A 20,389-nucleotide genomic window follows, 5' to 3' on the forward strand; every position below is an offset into this window, starting at 1 on the left:
ACCTTTGGTTTATCTTTAGATTTTGGGTCACCTTAAGTGTATTTTGAAAGCATAAATTTGAAATGCTTGGGATGGAAACGTGGAAATTATGTTTTTGACCTTACTTGCATCTTGTATTAGCCACTGGGCAAAGCCAAATTAAATGTCTCACAGTGGAAATGCCTTAATGCATTAACAACTGCTCAGTGACACTAGACACATACAGAATAACTGAGATACTTTGCTTGTCATATAGTACGGGTCTGTAATGAGAATGTTTTTATGCAGGAGTTCTAGTGGGGTTTTGCTGTTAGTTTAAAAGGAAATATTGTATAGTAGTTGGCTGTCTTTGATCCCTGTCAGCTGGTCTGTGTCCAGCTTCTGAGATTCTTGTTGGTTTGCGTGCTCTCTCTGCCCAGATCACAGTTGATCTTTTTTTGTAAATTACTTATTTTCCAGTTTTGTCCTCGACACATGTCTAGCAAAAATAGAGGATTTAAAAGAATAGAGAAAAATTAGTTTGTCACTATTTTGCAACTGAAGCAAACTGAAGTGTTTTATTTTTGGAGCATGGAAGCAAAGTTAACATCTATGCTATGGCTTCTTTCATGAAGTGTCGGAATATTTTATTTTTGGTTTTATTGGCTCTGGTCTTAACAGCTGTTGTGTTGTGACCTTTGGTTTGTTATACAAAAGTCATGTTTCAGCTGTGTAAGTGTATTCCAGTCACTTGGTTTTGCAAGGATATTAATATAAAGGCAAGTACGTGTGTATTAATAAAATTATCTTTTTTAAAAACTCGCATTTTTAGTAATGATTTTAGAATGTTACATGGTACTTAAATTGGTTTTGGAATAGATGGAACAGAAGGACTGGGTAGCGTGGAAATGATAATGATTCCCAATTTAAAGGAAAAAAGTTGCAAGTAATTTTTATTTTTTAATAACATTTAATTTAATTAAATTTAATATAATTTTGCATTTAGCTATAGTTTACTCTAGCCCTGTTTTGCTGATGGTCATAAGAAAAATGCATAGGATATCTTTTGCAGACTTCGCTTACTGATTCCACTTGGTGTTGATAATGTTGATGCTGAAAAAGTGTTAATACGACTTTATTAAACAAACAGAACATTAGAAGATTGTAGTTGCTACAGCTGGAAACCAGAGAGTTTAAAACTTTTTTTTTGTTTTTCCCCCTCTAGATTTTCAACTGAATTCTCACCTATCAACACTGGCAAATATTCACAAGATTTACCACACCCTCAATAGGCTGGTAATGACTTGCCATTTTCTCTAACCAGAATAGCTAGGGCTTTAGTCCAGAATGTTTGGTGATTGAAAACACTTAAGTGATTACACTTTCAAAAACTATAACTGCCTTTTTGTATGACAGGCTGTTGGTTTTGAATCCATTAAGAGATAAGCAGTAGTAATAAAAGGTGAAATATTATACGCCCAGGGTCAGAGTGGAGTTTGAGCACTGTTTGCTGCAACATTGGATTTAGATATTGTCTCCATAGAAGCAGCTTTTCTAGATATACGAAATAATGGTAATCATCATCGTTATCCAATTTCTTACAGTTCTTGTGGAAAATATATTGAATGAGCAACCTGTCTTCTTACAACCATGCAAAGAGTGAAACAAGATGTTTTGAAGACTGTCCCTGCTTGTTTGCTGTGCATTTGCATTTGTTTTATTGGAACCATAGTTGGAAATGCTGATATGACTTCTGTTTGTGCCCTGCAAATTTAGTGAAAAAGACAGTGCCTAAAGGGGTAACTGATTTCCAAGATTTCAGTTGGTTTTTAATCAGTTTTCTTTAGAACATGCATGTGTGTTTATCCTTAAGAAAAGCCATTTCTGTAGTAAATGGTAAATCCAGTCTTTCTAATGCTGGATTATTAATGGAATTGTTCAATACAAAATGCAAAACTGCCCATCCAGTGGATGGTTATTTCCACTCTTGAAACAGTTTGATACATTTTTGTTTAAAAATAAATAAATTTTTCAAATTATTTCAAAATTGTTCTTGAACTTTTTAGATAGATATGAATGGAAAAGACAAAGGAAGGCTCTGAAGTCTTAGGTAGATGCTCCTTAAGTAATTAAGATGACTATTAATGTCAAATAAAGGTTAAAAACATTAATGAACAATGAAGATCACCATCTTGTTTAACTGTATCATTCCTACTCTTTTGCAGAATCTGACGGAGGACGCTGGTCAAGACGATCACCAGACAGGTATTTAATAGGGATGTAGTAGAAATAGATTGAAACATGCTTTGCCAAAGAAGTCTCTCTAACATCATTGAAAATTGTATTTTAGGAAGCTAAGGGAGTTTTAGAAAACAAGTGCCAGGATTTTTTAAAGTTTTCTTCAAAATAGTTGTTCATGCTTTTAATTTACCCATTTGTGAAGGACTCGCACAGGTTTCAACAGTGTCTGTCGTTTTACTATTTCTTAGTGTAAGTACTTTAGAAGACTTTATGAAAATTTTCTCTCACTCCTTGGACTCAACCCATTAGACTAGCAGAATATCCATGTTCTTACAGTGTTTTGACTCTTGAAAGAGCATTCGTGAGAACAGAGCAGAAGCAAGACCTCTTGTGGCTATTGTGATGCCTGTGACCGAGTTTAAATGCTGTTCTCCAAACAATCTAGCTTCTTTCTTGAGTGGTTTTGATGCAGGTTGTTCCTGTTTCTTGTGCAGGTTTTCAGTCAGTGTCTAAGGGCTATTTATTAGTCCAAATCTGCTTTTGGTTCAATAAAATGTCATCATTTTTTGAGGCCTTCATCTCTGGTGCCTGGTACTAGTTTGCTGCCATTCTTGATTCATCATCAACATTTGTGCTTTGTGACTTGGTATCTTGCAACATTTGTTACCTTAATCTGAGCTTGTTATTTATGAGCTGGCTTCTTCCTTGATTTCTTTCTCTTCCTTCCTTTCTGTGTTTCAGGCGTGATACCTAAGGAGGAAGGAAAATAACTTACTGGCTTCAAGCCCTGATCACTCAGCAGAGCTGTTCTTTAAAACTGACCATATCTATTCTACCATCTGTCTCAAAGTTTTTCTCTATCCTGAGGTGCTGGCTATGTTTGCTGATGTTACCTTGAGCGCTTAAGAAAGCGGAGAGAGCTGTCAGCTTCTCCTGGAGATTTCTGGGACACATTTTTAAATCTAGCACACTCTTAGCCTAGAGCAATGAGAAGAGATGCATAGGACTGCATTGTTGGGGATCAGACAGAGCTCACTTAGGGCTTATGTACCCTCTTCCATGCTGTGACAGGTGACTTTGTTTCATAGTTGAACTATACTAATTTAGCCACAAAAGGCTTCTATCAAATATTTTCCTTCAGCGTGGTTAGTGATTTGATACTTGAAATTAGCTGATTGTATAGCTGAAAAACCTCTGCAAAAGAGGTTGAGGCAGGTAGTTCAAGACAGTCAGAGGTTTTATTGTCCATATGTTAGAACTGATGTCCTCTCCCATCTCCTGATGGAGACTTGGAATTTTTCCCTTTGTGATCCAGGTGCTCAAACTAAACACATATGCATACTGATTTCATGTGTGAAAGTACATTCCATAATCTTTGTTTACTTTTGATCACAAAAAGCTGTTGTGAAGCATTGAGGTAGTACCCTTCTGTCACTAATTGATCAGTGAGAGTAGGTGTGCTTAAGGTATTTGGAATTGGTCTTATCTCTTGTCTAGCACTTCTGTCATAGAGGTCAGTATAAGAAATTAGTCTCAGAACTCTCATTATCTCTATTGAAAGGTGTTTGAGTGTGTTACTGGTTTTGATGAACTGCTTTATATGGACACTTACAGTTTTCTGACATAACTATCCTGGTTAATGTTATTACATCATGGGCCCTGCTTTTGGGATGACTTAATGCATATCTAAATTTGGCTGAGATTTCTAAAAGCTATTTTAAAAAATCTTGAGTATTTCAATTTTAGGTTAATATTTATAATGAGCTTTTAATACATATTACATTTATTTCAAAACGGTTGTTTCTGAGCAAACAGTAAATGTACTGGACATCTAAATTACTTTTAAGCAAATTATGTCTTTTCTAAGTATTAGCCAGATTTCTTTTATGGAAACAGTTGCTAAATATCTAAGAGCTAGAGGGTGGTAGTTTCAAAATTCCTTCAGTGATTTGGGAGTGAAGATGGACCTCACTTGAAAATTCTAGTCACCTATAATGATTACAGTCTCATGTGTTAGCATTTAGTGTGCATATATATCTGAAAAATAAGGTAGGCTGTGAGTGTGTCATGGGCTTTTGCCTTTTCAGCTGTTTGTAGGGTTAAGAAAAGCAGGCATTCAGATTCTGTAAACAATTTCTTTTTCTTCTAGTACGTATTTGCATTAACTTGGAAAACTTTAGAATTTGAAGTAATAATTGTTTTTATGTCATAACTACAAATCCATCAACTTGTTAATAGCTTAAAGTCATGATTTGGTTATTAAATTGTGACTTATTTACCTATTCCGACTGCAATGTCTTTAAAAGTAAAAGTACACTTCCTGTTGTCACCTGGCTTGTTTTAAAGAAGGAGGTAATGTCTTCATCAAAAACAAGGCTTCACTGCTGTTCCTGAAGCTTGTGTGTGTGTGTAAATTACTTTTGCCTCTACTATTTTTTGTTGTTTTAGAGAAGAAAGCCCTCTTGAGTCCAAAGCAATTCTGTAGTGTGGAATTCAAGATAGAGAAGATGATTTTTCCTTTTACAACAAGATTGCAAGCTGTTTGGTGTTTTGATGAGTATCTTAGTTTTCTCATCTTGTATCTGAAAAATTATGATTGTTAACTGTGCTTGTGGTGGTCTTGTTGCATCATTAAGTGAGCAGCTCTATCTTTCCAATTGCTTCAGCATTCACAGTTTCTAATTACTTTTCCTTTGAAACACCCCTCTACTTAAGCATCAGAAGAGCAGGATTATTCACAGGCATTATCTAGAGAGAAGGTGAAAATTACATGTGTGTAAATCACTTCTGTAGGGAAATAGCTTGTAGAATTCTTATTTATTGACCTCTGTTTTTTCTTTTTTGTTTGTTCTGGTTTTGTTGCTATTCTAGGGGTGTCCCTCCCTTGTGGTGATTATCTTGCATGTTGTTTTAAATTTCTTAGGGTGAATTTTAGCTCTTGAGTTGATACTTCCCTTTGGTAGCTTTGTCCCCTGCAAATTGTCTCCTGCAAATTTGGAAGTACTGAACAGAATGTTTGGCAAACAACATTTATACTCGGCAGGCTTTTGGCTGATGGTGGCCTATTCAGCAGCCATTTGGAGGCTCTACCTTGCAAATGCTAGCTTCAAGTGTCAAAAAAACAGTGAGAACTAGGAGGGTTCTGCCAATCTTGAGTTGAGACCCAGGAGTAAGAAACTTTGAAGATAATCACATCAGAGAAGCTGCACTCGGTAAGTAAAGTTCCTGTCAAACTTTGCATGAAGTTGGAGGGAGCTGCATGTTTGTTTGCAGATGATCAGACCTTTGAGAAGTGAAATGAGTTGTGAAAGGCTATACCTAGAAAATACATTTAGAATTAGAAATCTTTGTGTAGGAAAGGTTAATATTGTTGCTACTTAGTGAGCTATACTGTAAAATAAGAAATTGCAAGAATTTAAGCCAGAAAAACCCCAGACTCTGATAGTTTTTAACTCTAGGTGGAAGTAAAAGGTAGAAATACTCTGCTGGTTTAACTTTCAGAGTTTGTTACAGGGAAATTGTAAATTCCCTTCAAATTCAATGTTCTGATCCTAGTAACAAAAGGAAATACTTTTAAAGTAACATACTGTGTTTTTCAGTAGTTTAGAGATCATTCAGCAGTTAAAACATAGTGAAGACTTGTTCCAAACATCAGTTACTAAGATGTCAAATCTCTGAAAGCATGTACAGTATGTTTGTCCGCCTGGTGTCTGTGTGTGTGTGAGTGGGGTGTGCGTGTGGACTTAATAGCCACTTACCAACTTCTGAGCTATCTCTTTTCTTCCCTTTTCTGTCAGTTTGAGAGCTGCAACAGGACACATTCAAACCAGGAAAGGGTACAAGTTTTTCATATGAGTCCCTGGAGAAATTGGGTTATTGTAAATTCTATTATCAATTTAAGCCTTTAAAGCAAGTTCAGTGATCTTCCTAAAAATGTCCTATCATTTAATGAGGAAAAGACTTCAAGCAGGAATTCTTGGGTTAAATTCTTTGGTTTGTGTGGGGTTGCAGATCTGACAAGATTATTTGCCTTTTCTATAACTGTTTTACTTTATTTTCATCTTTTGCTATGCTTCTCTTGTCACAGAGGCCTTGCATATTTCTGTTCCCAATCAAATAACCAGTAAATAACCCCCATGGCATGGAGGTTGGAACTAGATGATCTTTAAGATCCCTGCCAAACCAAACCATTCTATGATTCTATAAACTGGACAAACCTGGTGGGGTGGGGTTGGTGGATTTTCTTGAAGTTTACCAGTGTCCAATGCCTGTGGCCATCATAAATAGATTTTTTTAAAAAATAGACATTTAAAACCAAATTGCTCTCAAAGGAATGAGATAGCTACAGGTTGTACTCAAGTACATACATATTTTCCAAAATAAGGTGTTCATTAGCACACGTTTTCATTTATTAAGTTTAGTGTGTGTCTGAGTCTGTTGGCTGTCTCTAGCCATCTGTTAAGTTCTGCTGTCATCTTGAGTGTTTTTAGTTTGTGTAGGCTTGCAAAAAATACTTACTTGGCAGAGAATTTATGAACTTGATCTAAAAAGCCATGAAGCATCACACTTTCAATAACTTACGGGAATACAATTTTGCAATATCGTTAATTTGCAGGCATAATCAGATGGAACAAATGACATTCCGCAGGTCAGGTTCCTTAGGTTCTTTAATCTGGGCATGCTGTGAGTTTTTGATGGTCTCTGGCTTACCTGTTTCAAATATATCTGATATTGGTGAGAAGAAGAAATACTGTTATTTTCCTTTTGTAAGGTATTCTGGACAGTGCTTCTAGAAGTATATTCTTCTGACACAGCCATTATGATTTTTCATGTGATAGTAATTTATGGAGTATAATGCTTGGAAGTTTTTTGATAACTAGTTAAATTATAATTTGAATTTACAATACTCTTAAAACTTTATTTCTAAAAGATAGTGTAGATATGGCAATACTTTCCTGGAAGAATGCTAGGGTGGGGAAGCTTCATGGGGGGATGAGGGGGAAGGAAAAAAAGGAATATAGAAGAAGAATTTTTGAATTGGAGAGAGTATTTTTTGAACTAGAGAGATTAATTTTCTTCTTAATAGAAATGAATATAAAGGTAAGACCAAAGAAGTGCGAAAGCTTGATTAGTTGAAACCAAGTTAGTTCCTCTTGATGTAAAAACTGGTTTGAACATCTTGCCTAATACTAGAAAAATCCATACTTTCATATGCATAGTTTCAGTGCATGTTTAAAATAAAGTACATGTAGCAAAGCCTGTGAGGCTGTAAGGTTCCTTACATGTGTTTCTCCTATAACAGGAGAGAGACTTTCAAAGATACGAAGAATAGGTAAGCAAAAGATTGCTGTTAGTATTTGTTGGGAATTGGGCCTCTGATTTCAGTCTCCTCCCTTGATGTCAAAAAGTGGTCAAAGTTTTATTGCTTGCTTCTGTGCTGTGATATAAAGTAAAAGATTTTGTGGGCATCGTAATAAAGCATAGCTAAACTTGGATGCTGTTGAACCTAAGAGAAGGTAGCTTAGGCATGCTGGAGTTCTTCATATTTTCTTGCAAGTTTCTTTGGCATTGCTTTGTGTCTGGATTTTTTATACCTCACCTCTCTCTTCCTTTCCTTTTAAAATTCTCTGCGTAACATTTAGAGCTTTGATAGCTCTTTGAGCTGCGCTTACACACACCTTTCTCAGGTGACCGTGTGGTCTTCAGTATATGAAAGTGGGACAGAATTTTGCCTGGAGTGTTAGCCTACCGTTTTCATGAGACAGCAAAGGCAATTTAATGACTTGCTGTGGTCAAAAGGGCTGGTCCTGTGCTCTTTCTTGTGCTAATGTACAGAAAGTTGTTATTCTTTTTTGCTTGGGTTAATTATCTACAGGTTTGGTGAGCTGGATTGGCACACTGAAGAGTCACCAGAGACATACATAGGAGTATGTAGCTGAGAGAAGGGGAGGGAAAGACTGCCACTTGATTGGTATCAGTGTCTTGAATTGGCTGTTTCCTCTTTGGGGACCTTCATTCTTTGAGAACTATCCAGTCCAAATGATATAGCCAGCCCCTTATTTATTCCCCTAGTGGTTGCTGAATGTTTCTGCCCCCGTGCCCCCCATTCTCGCCCCCCCCAAGAAAGAAAACAAAAAAAAAACCCCCAAACCAAAGAATGGACAAACAAAACCTTTCCTACCCCTTACTCTCTGAATCATGAAAAACTTGGGGCTTAAAAATAAAAAAGGTCCTGTTTTCTAGAGGTAGGTGCTCTAGTTTATTAGTCACATCTGTATTTCAAAAAGTAATGAACAACTCTTAAGTTCTGATTTGAATAAATGACTAAAAATAAGGATGCCTTTTTGAGGACTTAAATACTTCTTCAGGATAGTCTCAGTTCTTGACTTTTGTTAGGCTGAACTAGCATTAGCACTACTGTACGTTTTGGTATAGTACTTTTGGCCTTAACTGAAATATGGTCATAGAACACCATGTAAAAATGAGACGGATTTTGCTTATTGAAAGGAGACCATTTCTTTTGTAATTTTTAAATCCACTAACTTCCTCCCTTCCCTTCCCTTTGTAATATGCCTATTAGTGGACGCAGTTTTAACTGGTCTGCAACAGTTTCATTTCTTGTACTGGTGTTTTTAATTCCCTCTGTAGGAAGTCTCCGGTCTTGCAGTTCATCAGACTGCTTTAGTAAAGTGATGCCTCCAAGGAAAAAGAGGAGACCTGCAGCAGGAGATGATTTATCTGCTAAGAAAAGTAGACATGATGGGTATGTCATCTTACCATGAGCTAAGACTGATGGAATATCTAAAGTTGAATAGCTGATATGATCATGTTTTTAAATACTAATGGAAATGGTGTTCAAATTTGCTTGGTTTCTCAGTGTGGAACCATAGCCTGTGATTGAACTGTGGGATATTGATAAACACATCTAGGGTCAGTTTGCATCTCACCTTTTTCTAGTTGTACAAGAAGCTTGTAGGGAACTTCTCCTTGTTTTGGTTTGCCAGCTGTCAAAATAGACGCACTTGTTTGTTCAAAACAACTTCTGAGAGATACAGTAATACCTTTCTGTATACATGCATAAGATCTGGATTGGGCATTCTCAATCTACAGCCTGTCAGAAAAATGAATGTAGTTGTAGCCTACTCAGCTCTTACTTGAAGTCCTGCTAGTCTCCCTCTGTCATGTTGTGATCTGATACTGATCATGTAAGGTAAAGGTGAAGATGGCCCAGGCAAGGTGGTAGCCAGTGGTGGAGTGGTGACTGAGGCGGTGCTGCTTAGCTTCCCTCTGGGCGACAGAAGCACGAGTGGGTTATAACTGTGCACAAGCAGTGTATTCTTTTGACATAGGTGTTGCAATGCTGAGACTTCTGCAAGCATTGGATTTTCAGTATGTATATGTTCAGTCAGCCTCAGTCATTCGGAAACCATTGAATGTGCTCCTTGTGTGCAAGATAGTTTCTATTTATGCACACTACATTCAGAACTTGTAGGAATACAGGACTGTACACTCCTGCATGATAGGCGCAGGACTGTCCTGATGTTGAAAAGTGATGTATAGAGCCAGAAAGTTCGGTTGCCACTTCATCAGTCAGTAGAATTTAAGCTCTATTACATTCATGTATTACCGGTGACTCAGAAAACATAGGCTTCCATAACAAATATCTTCAGGAAGGTGAAAAGATGCACTTCTCCTGTCAGCCTGACATCAGGCTGGGTGTTTTCCTTTTTATTCTCCAGCATGAGTAAGAAAAATGCTGGTAGCCAAATTAAGCCTCTGCTTATGCCTCTATAACTCCATTGTGTTTAATAGGGTTGCACAACTGTAGCTGCACTGGAATTTATTAAATGATCTGTTGATGCAGAAGAAAAGAGATTTCAACTCTCCCTTTCATTGCATGCGTAACACTAGCAAGAACAAAAAAGCAGTACATGTTCTTAATATTTTTGTTGCTTTTCAGAAATAACAAAAGCTAAATAGTTGATAAAGAACATTATATGCATATCTTAGAATAAGCTGTAATATGGAAGCAAAACGAGGACAGAATGTTTCTAGAATTGTAAGTAGAGAGGTTCACAAAATTTAACTCTACTTCTGACTGTAAAACAAAACAACCCCAAACCCCTATAAAATAAGGTTGTCTTTAAATAAGAGATACTGATTTATGTAATTCAAATAAGAAAATGATGAGAAACTGATTTCTTAGTTTATCAGCAGTATATATATAATAATTTCTAAGAGCTTTTTGAAAGCATAATTTGAAGGATTTTTTTTTTATATCTGCCTTTCAGTTTATAACTAATGGATCTAGTCTTCATTCTACTGCCATTTAAGGCTTTTTTAAAAGGAAGTCCTCAGTCTGCTTTTAGAAGTGGAGGTGAAACCAGATCTGCCAGTTGTGGGCCACAGGGCAATATTCTCTGATGTGGTTCCAATTTTTGTCTTCCTCTTTAACTTCTAAGGGTTTTTAGGCCTTCTTAGCTTCCCAGTGTATAAGTTCATTTTGTTTTGGTCTTCAAGAAAACAATTTTTATTTCAGCATGACTGGCAATATGAGATCATTTGCTGAACATTCAGCTCAGTCTTGGACCTCTCTTTCAAGGAAGGATTTTTTCAAATTTGGCTTATGCCCCTGTAACTCTCTGTGAACAAGCTAAACAAAGAGCAAGCTGTCTTCTACTTCCATGCCTGTTTGTCAGGTGGAGCTCATGCTTGTAGTGTTTGGTCTTTGGAGGTCAGACATCTCAGTTTGTCAAGCAGAAGTCAATCTGAAATCAGGAACCTCTACAGGAGTGTGCTGTAGTAGACATAGTTAATAGTTAGCAAAGCCATTTTCTCTTCCATTGTATGCAGAGAATGCAGTATACAGTAAAACCAGTATGGCTAGTGCAGTACCAGTTTATGGAATAAGGGACTTCTAGGCCCAGTTCTTTACCATTGCTGCTGTTTTAGAGGCAGACTTCCTAGAAGCTGTGTACTAGTAACTTAGGATAAGCCTTCAAGGGACATTAGCCTGTGTGGATTCTGTATTAAGCAAAAAAGATAGTCAGTGTCTGTTCTTGAATGTCTACTTTCAATGAAAAAATACAATGTGTGCTCTCCAGAAGGGACTGTATTTCATAACAGAGATGATTTGTCACTTCAGATGCTTATGGAATGATGTAAGTTTTGTATGTTTCTCAGTTATAGTGGCAAACTTAGAGGGGCAACATTAGCAAATAAATTCAGTAATTGCAAGTCTCCTGTTTGCTTTCAGTGAAAAAATACTAGGTAGTAATCTGAAGATTATCAAAGAAGTGTCATCATTAACCATGTTATCACAGCAGAGACCAGATGTTGATGATTCCTCCTGGTCTGTCCATACAAAGAAAATTTATTTTTTTAATCCTTTCATGGATAGTTTTGTTGGGTGATATTTTCAGTCTTCATTATTTGTGGTGTGTTCCTATAATCTCTTCAATTACGATAGTAATATTTTTGAGATATGTATTCTTTCCACAAAGTTTATTTCAGCAGGGCTCTGTGCTGAAAGAGAAGATGATTTCTAAAGGCTCTTAAACTCATCAATTTAAACATGTCTGATACCAGGGAGCTTGTAATAGCCTTCACCCTCAGTTCCAGGCTGTTAGGGATACAGCCTCATCTTGGAAGGATTAGTGGAATAATGACACTCGCTATTAAAGAAAAGCATTTACAGGAACAAATCTAGTTGTTTGTGAATTTATTTGGAAATGCTGATCTCATGTATAGACTGATTCTGGAAAACAAAGATTCCAAACATGTTCTTTTACATCCCACCCTTATATAATAAGAGCTTGAATTCTGTTAATTAATGTTTATAATGTCACCTCGAACACAGTGTTTCAGTGGGAGGGAATTTTTATACCACATGATGTATAATGAAAAGAACTTAGTGTATTCATTTCTGGATCACAGTAAGATTTATCCTGTCTTAAAGAATAGCTATTGGAAGTAGACAGTCTAGCACGCACTCACCAGAACATAATGACTTGAAGACTTGGTTTGTATTTTCCTCTCAGTATCACAGTCGTCTTTGTATTTACAACTCTCACAGTGTAGGGTATTCTCAGATTGGAGTTAAAAATACATTTTCTGTACATTGCTTTTCCATCACTGTGTTAAGGATCTTAGGAAAGATGAAGCAAATTTGATGTAAAGATACTTGCTAGATAAGAATATAGTCCTCACTGTGTAATTACCTATTGCTGTATATCTATTACACAATCTCTACCCAAATACTGGCTTTTTCTTAGGGAAAAATAAGCTGTATAACATAATGGCTTTTCTTCTTTCTGATAGTCTTATTTAAAAAATAACTCTACTCCTTATTCCAGAATCATGCTGAGGGCAAAAATCTTACAATAGTGGATATTTGGACCTTAGAAGGATGAAAACTAGGAATATTTATCTGCTTCCCTGAAAGTTATATTTTCAAGCAATTAAGTGTAGAGTCTAATTTATCCTGGATGTGTACAGACCACGTAAGGGCCTATTAACATGAAAAACAGATTTTCTTTATTGAGTAATAAAATCCACAGTCTATAGTGGAGAAACATAAATTTTGAAAACACAGTCAACACACTATTATTAACATGGGAAAATAAAATGGGAGTGTACTAATCTTGGAGGTTTTCAGAACCTTTAGCATTGAGAATTTTTTTTGTTCTGTTGTCATTTACTAACTGGTTTAGTCCTACTCCATGCAGACAGCCTGTGTTACCAACTGTCATAGATCTTTAGACCTTATTCCTTGAAGTAGAGATTTTCAAGTACGCGCAGGTATAATTTTCTCTGTTTCTACACCTTTTCAGTGAACTTCACTTAATAGTTCTGAAGAAGCTTAAACTGAACATGTGACTATCAGCATGTATGCTGTTACACATACTGCTCCTCAAGTAAGCCTGATGAAGTTCAAAGCATTAATTTAAAAGTTTACTAAGCCTTTAAATAGGGAGAGATAAGGCATAGTCATTCATAAAACTTACCAGTCAAGTAAACTTGTCCTGAGGGTTGCTTTAGACAGTCTGTCATGCTTTGAAATCGTAGAACATCTTTCTTCTGCCCCCACCTCCCTTTTTTCTACTACAGTATTTATGAAACTATTGCTAAAATCATAATTCTGAATGAATAGGTAAGGTTTTATAAAAATACTTTCATTGTGCTGCACTGATGAAAATTTTCAGCCAAAATTTTAAATTAATTAGAGTTAATGGAAGTAGTAGGAGACATCTTCAATCAAAGATTTGCATCTTTCAGAATGTAATCTGAAAGCAATTAGTTACTCAGTTGGAAGTTCAAACAAAAGGAGGTGAAAGTTTTGAATAAGTTCTGGTTGCATAGTAACAAAGTTACTGTTGGTAAGTTTCTTAATGTTTTCATTTGGTAAACACTGACCATCTGAAATGAGCAGGCTGTAAATCTTCCATGAGGAGTTAACTTTTGATTTACCATAATAAATTGTACCTTTTTCTTTTTTGATTTTTTTTTTTTTTTAATTTTTTCCTCCCCTTAAATGAGCTATTACCAGCTTTCACAATCAAGAGAATGTTTTGTGTGACCTAAACTCTGTGCTTTCACTGGTCTCAGTTTGAATATTCTGGAGCCGCACAGCCCAAAGTTGCCACTGTGGTAGGTGGAGCTCTAACAGATTCCAGTACAACTGAAGCATGCTTAGAGCAGGAGTACCCAACTTTGAAGGCTGCAGTAGATTGGAGAGAACTACCGTGACCTTGTTCTTTTTGCTGGCAGTGACCATGTACTCTTACAATGACTTGCCTAGTTGCCCCGTAATAGTGGGATGGAATATACATGCTTTTGCTTTCCCACCAAATCAGTTATGAATGGAGGAAAATAATCTGTAAAAATATCGATAATTGTGTATTTAAAGAAACATTGAAAGGCCTAGACACTCAGTTTCTTTAATTAGTTTGTTTAGTTTGTTTACATCTACCTATAGTACTTCCAATTATAGACTACATTGTCTCATCTTTATTGCAGGGATATTACAATTCCCTAGCTCATAAGAATATTTCAAATACAAGTTTAAAAATGGGTGTTAGGAGTCAGCTATTAGGTCATCTTGGAGATGCAAACATTTCGTGAGAATAACTTCATTTAAATGTGGTTAAGTAGTTGATAGCACTTTTATAAAATTTAGGCAGCTTAATTTCATAATGCTTTTTCCATGCCCTGTCCCACATTCTTTTCTCTCTCTAGTTGGTAGAAAGAGATAGTAAAAAAGAAAAAGCTAAATGGTCCTTAAGGAGTTATTGGTTATAATACAAAGAAAACATTTTTTGAAGTGTGCTGTCACTGTCCTGACACTGACAGTGTCATGCTAAACTAATAAAATCTTTTTTCAAGTGATGATTTTTCTGAGTCATTGTAGCTTCATGTGTGTCTCAGATGAGAGACAAATGTATACTCTTTGCCCATAGGTAAATTTTTTTTTTCCTTGCCGTTCCTGATGGGCTACATGTCAGGGTTCAGAAATGGAAGGGTAATTCTAAACGCAAAGGCTCGGAGTTTGTTGTTGTGCAGTGGTGATAGGTATAGCAGACACTCTGGGAAGAAGTTCTGCATGCACCTTTCTAGCTCTGATGATGGAGAAAACACCGTTTAGTGTGTACCATTTGTACCAGTGTCAGCATTGTCTGACAGTGGTACAAATTCTGGTACCAAAAGTACCAGGTGTACTCGTTGGCCCTTCCTTTATGGAAGGTGTCTGTGGGTTTTTACTCCTCTCCCTGCCCTACTTTCTTTGTTTTCTCCTCTGGACTCTGAGCAGTATGTGCTTTCACTTCTGGTGACTGAAACTCTGCAGGTTCCTCTTACAGACCATCAATGCATAAGCAAATTACTAAACTGTAACATGGTCAGCATAATGGTTGTGCATCTGTGTGAAGGTACTGGTGCTGGTTATCTTGAGGAAGCTGTGAGATGTTGAGGACTTGTTGTTTGAAACTCGCATATGTTCAGTACATGTTTGGTGCTCCCAAAGTATTCCGATATCTACCCTGTGCACTGTGGCAGTTTGTACTTGTCTGCATAGCAAGACACACTGTCCTTAGCACAAAGACAAGGCACATCATTCTGCAGTATGTACAGAGAAATTCCAAAGATATGAGAAATATTCTAAGATACAAAATGGATGCCAGACGTCTCTGACAGTTTGTGTTTTCCTCCTCTGCACATACGGTTCTCGAGACAATCAGATCTGTACTAATGATAGTTCAGAGGACGCAGTCTTTGGCATCACCTTTACTCTGTGCTGCCAGCTTGGGTTTGCTGTGATAACTGAACCAAGTTGTCCTAGGCTGTAATCTCAGATACTTGTCTACTTCACTTGTATCTCCCTGCTCATCTTGCTTCACGAAGCACTTCAGAGATTAGGAGTCTCTTGCTAATAGAACAAGCTGGTTTGTCTAGACTGGGGGAATAAATTCATTTGGTGTTTGGAGTAAGCAGGGAGAGAACAGGCTTCATCTTTATGCATGAGAGAACACCAATTCCGTGGAGGTCTGCATTGGTGTTACTTGTTTCTGTTGTATTCCTTTTCAAGGGATCCTTGTCTTGCAGAATATGTCATCTGCTGTTAGTTCCCTTAGGTTGAGAGAAAGGCATCTGAGATTCATCCAGCCATTTTTGTTGCATGGTTTTATACTTGTGGCTGTGCATAGTCTGTTATCATTACAAATGTGATAGGGTGTACCTGCACTTTTAATGCATGTCTGGGTAATTAGCTGGTAGCAGAGACTGGGATAGCTCAAGATTATATCCTTTCTGATTTTATTTTCTGAATTTGTGAAGTAATTTTTCTTACTGGCACAGGTTGGAAGATATGTAATCAGTTCTAGTTTCCCAAAAATCAAACTCCAGTGGTCACATACTGAGCTTTTTGATCAATAAGTTTGAGGCCAGAGCATTTTGCTTGGAGTTGCTTAGCCATATGTTGGGCACATGGACTTACTAATGAATATTGTTGTTTCCTGCAGTTCTTAAACAATGACCTTAGCCTTAAGCACAACAAATGACTTTCAGTGCCATATCAGTCCTATAAGAAGTTGCTATGCGTAGATGCAGTGGATGTGTAAAAAGGGCTGTTTTTTTCTGTTCTTGTTCGCTATTTCTTTTACAGATACTGCTATCACTGGTGTCTTGGTTCAGGCTACAGTATTTAGCTTGCCACTTGTAGATGCAGGAATCCCTTTTCTGAAATACCTGGATGACCTAGAGCTCTGTCAATAAGTTTGATTCTTGAGGGTTCCTTCCCAAATCCACTGTTCACAGACTGACAGCTAATGTGTTGTTTAATTACATGAACAAGCAGGGCGAGGCACTTGGTTATCATCCATTTATAAGAGAAAACATTGAGTCTTGTGATGAGTGTCTGTCTTTGGGAACCACATTAGCTTTGCATGTCCTAGGTTCCAGCAGTGCTCTTACAGACTTCTTGAGTAAATAGAATAGAATAGAATAGAATAAAGATGTTGACTAGTTCCTGCTAGAATCAGTTTTCAACTTGTATTCCGGTTGGTGTTTGTCACGTTTGTTTGCTACAAAAAAGGAGATAATGAATAATTAAGACTTTTGCCAAAGTGGCAGAATGCCTCCTTTCTTTGTCTCAATGTTTTTTTTTTTTTATTCCTCTGAATTCAGAATAGCCTAACAAATAATGGATAGGTCTTTCATAACCACAGTTCATTCTGCAAGTGTGAGAATGTTATCAGACTTGTTTTTTAAAAAAAAATAATTGTTCCAACTCTGACTTACACCTTCTGGCTTAGTTGTGTTCTTACTGGGCAATGCTGTCAGCCTGTTTCTTTGCAACTGCAGTAAAGCTTACACGAAGTAGGTAATTAAAATAGAAAAAAGTATTTTCAGAATGAAAATGAAAATGAAAAAAAAAAACCCCTACAACTTATGGGTATATGTATACAAGTGTTTCTGAGACATGTATGGCTGGCATTTTTCTGCATTGTTTCACTTTGTTGCAGATCAGTGTGTTTCAGTACAGTGTTAAGTTTTCTTTCCATCTTGAAATTTCTTAAGAGCCTCATTTGTATTTGTCTTCCAATTACCTATTTATCATTTTTTTTTCTGGCTAGTATTATTTCTCTAATGGTTAGTTGCTTTAAAGGAACTATGATAATAGACATGAAGTAGTTCTTTGAATTACTGTCAGAATGATCTGTATGCTGTTAACTTTTAGTTATAGTTCCTCATAGCTGATAGCCGAGCTAGGTGGAGGATAGTGGGATCAGTATACTCTAAACTCATAAGTACAGACATCTTTTATATGTCTTTCTAGAGGACAAAATGGTGATGAAATCAACTCCAAATTAATTTCATCAAGTTGTTTCAGAATTCTTCTTGAACCAGTTACCCACTTTGTTGTCCTCCCCCAGCAGGGCTTGACACTGTAAGAGGAAGGGCTGCATGCTCAGAACACTTACAGAGCCCTTCTTGGCTACCTCCTCTATAAGCCGTTTGTTGCTTGACTTTTTTCAGCCTTAATGAGTGCAAGCTACTTGAGAGTCATGGAAATGGATCAGAGAATGCATATGCAGCAGTGAACAACTACTTGGACTGCTGAGTTTCTTTCCTCTAACAGGCACAAATGATACTATCTCTGTTTCAGGAAAGTCTAAACAGGGTGGAGTATCTGATCAACTTCTGCTATGCCTTCCATGCTTTAGGTGTTTCAGATAATAAATTCAGGAGGCTTGTACTTCATTCAGGAAACAACACTATAGTTAAAATTCCTTATGCTTCTTGTTGAAGGAAGGCATTACTTTGCCAGTCATCTCTGGGGGGAAGGGGCTCTATGGATCTAGCTTTTCAGCTAACTGTACCCTGTGATGAATGAGGTTTTTTGAGTTATTGTCAGTGAGGACCTGTAACCTGTTCTCTGTCATTCTTTTGTGCTACTGACTTACTGGCTTTAGAATAATGTAAGTGTGGGTCATGTCTGTTTTGGCCTTTATGCCTTTTATAGGATTTTTTTGAGGAGGCAAAAAGAGTATGTGAAGTTCTCCTTAGTTAGTAGTGCAGAGTGCACAAAGTATGTGTGCATCTACAGGTAGAACTTGTGTTGACCGTGACATGGAATTACTCTGGGTTTAGACCCAGAGCAGCTTAAGTTGCAGCTCATCAGTTGACTGTGGTGACTAATGGCACGCATGAGTCTCTTACTTGAACTTATAGAGACCAGTTTGGGGTTGAATTTGAACTAGTCTGTATTTGTTGTAAAGAAAGTTCATGTACATGGATAATGCTTCTGAATCAGTTGAAGTGTGACAGACTGAGCAAACGCAGTAGTTAGGTTCAGTGATTCTTACTCTGTTAAGCAGTGTCCCAAATGACTGGATATGAGGATAGAATGTTGGGTAAACTGGTTCATGAAAGGCAAAACCAGTTGCTGCTTGCAGTGGCTGTTGACTAAAAGATTGCTTTTAAAAAATTGATGAATTAATTACTTGCTTCTCTTTCTTTTTTCAAGTATGTATAGAAAATATGATTCGACTAGAATAAAAGCAGAGGAAGAAGTCTTTTCAAGTAAGAGATGCTTAGAATGGTTCTATGAATATGCAGGTAAGGGTGAAATGCAAATTTCCTCCTAATAACAATTTAATCTACATTGGTATATAAAAACTGCATTAACCGAGCTTTTCCAAGACTGAATATAAAGGTTTTTTTTTTTGTAAAAGTCTTAAAGAAGCTTTTCTTGTGTTCTGTGTAGTGTTAAGTTGGAAGAGTTCTAGGGGCAATTTTGTCTTTGTCTCTATTCTATAAAAAGAACACAGAAGGTTTGTAACTTATTTTGGACCATGTATACTTTACTATTCAAAGCTACAGTTAAAGCTGTACTTCTGTCCAAAATATTGTTACCTCTCTGGCTTTAGAAGTTCCGTCATCTGCCATGTTAGTGCTGAATAGTACAGAATTAGGCTTCAGGAGAAGTGTGTCTTTAAAAAAAAACTCCAAAACCAGTGGGGAAGGTCGTCACATTAGTTTTGTTCCTGCTCAGTCCGGTGCTTATGGTTTCAAGCAAAGTAGTGAATAAATTCAAGTATCCTGTACTAGTATTGTCTTTATATAGGTTTCCATCACAAGTTATAGGGAAGGTAGACTGAATTATTTATTCTTGCCCATGTGTATGAGAGCTTTCTTCAGGTATTACTTCTAGAATTGTTAACTAATTCTTTAATACTGAAGTTGGTCATTGTATTCATTTTTTTACATGTGGTTTTCTGAAGGGGAGAACTGGAAGTATGGGGAAAAATGATCTCATGACTGTAAAGACCAAAAGGAAATTAAATAGGTGATTGACAAAGAAAATAAGGTCATCTTGCAGTTCTCTGATGCTGTCTTGGATAACAGCTTACAGCTTGTTCTGTTTTGTCTACTTCTTAGGTATAACGAAGGCTGACTTAATTTGGTGTAATATAATTTTATTATAAGAAAAAAATATTTTATAAACTAAATTAAATACTTTGAGATCTCTCAGACTGCCACAGACAAGTGAGGAGATTCAGACAAATTCAAGCCAAATCTAACCTGTTAGATTCTCTGCCTTTCTGACCAGCTTTATTTATTTATTTTTTTCTAACTCTAGCAACAGGGATAACTCATTTTTGTTAAGAATGGAAAGAAGGGATAAAAGTGTATGAAAGAAGTTTCAGGTTTCCATTGGATGCATACACCAAGATAAAACAGAAAAGTAGAGTATGATTCTGTTTACAGTATTGAGTAACATTATAAAAAATGAATTTTCAAAGAATAATCTCTATTGCGTTCTTGCTTCATAAGTCTTCTCCTTTATATATGCAGACAGTTGACACTGCATTTGATGTTTTTTTTTCCCTAGTGTGTCTTTACATGACAGAATTAGTCTTTCTAAAGACTGTTGTGTACACTCAGAGAACTGTGAGAGGATGTAATGAGAAGATTGGAAAAGATATAATTATAACCTTGTTAAGTCTAGAATAGTAGGTCACCTAATAATAAAACATAGATTGATCTTCCCTTTATAAAACCTCTTTTTCTGGCACGTGTGATCTTTATATTGGATGAAAGTAGGCATTTCAGCCTCTGTTTTTTTCCGAAATGTGCACTTTTAACTGTAAAATAATTCTAACAAAATAGTCCAAATACTTAAAATGTACTT

At 36.6% G+C, this 20,389-nt stretch overlaps 1 protein-coding gene across 15 annotated transcripts in view; it reads left to right on the top strand.

Annotated features, from left to right (window-relative positions):
• Positions 1 to 20,389, top strand: part of DCUN1D4 (defective in cullin neddylation 1 domain containing 4) — a 41,946-nt gene that overhangs the window by 9,662 nt on the left and 11,895 nt on the right. For 3 of the 15 annotated variants that reach the window (XM_074866168.1, XM_074866184.1, XM_074866175.1), the window contains exons 2-6: positions 1,184 to 1,254; positions 2,184 to 2,223; positions 7,502 to 7,531; positions 8,848 to 8,962; positions 18,722 to 18,813. In XM_074866168.1, the coding sequence (XP_074722269.1) occupies positions 1,184 to 1,254; positions 2,184 to 2,223; positions 7,502 to 7,531; positions 8,848 to 8,962; positions 18,722 to 18,813 (348 nt within the window). Of the gene's footprint in view, positions 1 to 1,183; positions 1,255 to 1,562; positions 1,758 to 2,183; positions 2,224 to 5,242; positions 5,412 to 7,501; positions 7,532 to 8,847; positions 8,963 to 18,721; positions 18,814 to 20,389 lie in introns of those variants that run through there. The other 12 variants (XM_074866169.1, XM_074866176.1, XM_074866181.1 and 9 more) reach the window with 10 other exon arrangements.

The sequence above is a fragment of the Strix uralensis genome, chromosome 4 (genome assembly GCF_047716275.1).
Source record: "Strix uralensis isolate ZFMK-TIS-50842 chromosome 4, bStrUra1, whole genome shotgun sequence".
Taxonomy (NCBI): domain Eukaryota; kingdom Metazoa; phylum Chordata; class Aves; order Strigiformes; family Strigidae; genus Strix; species Strix uralensis.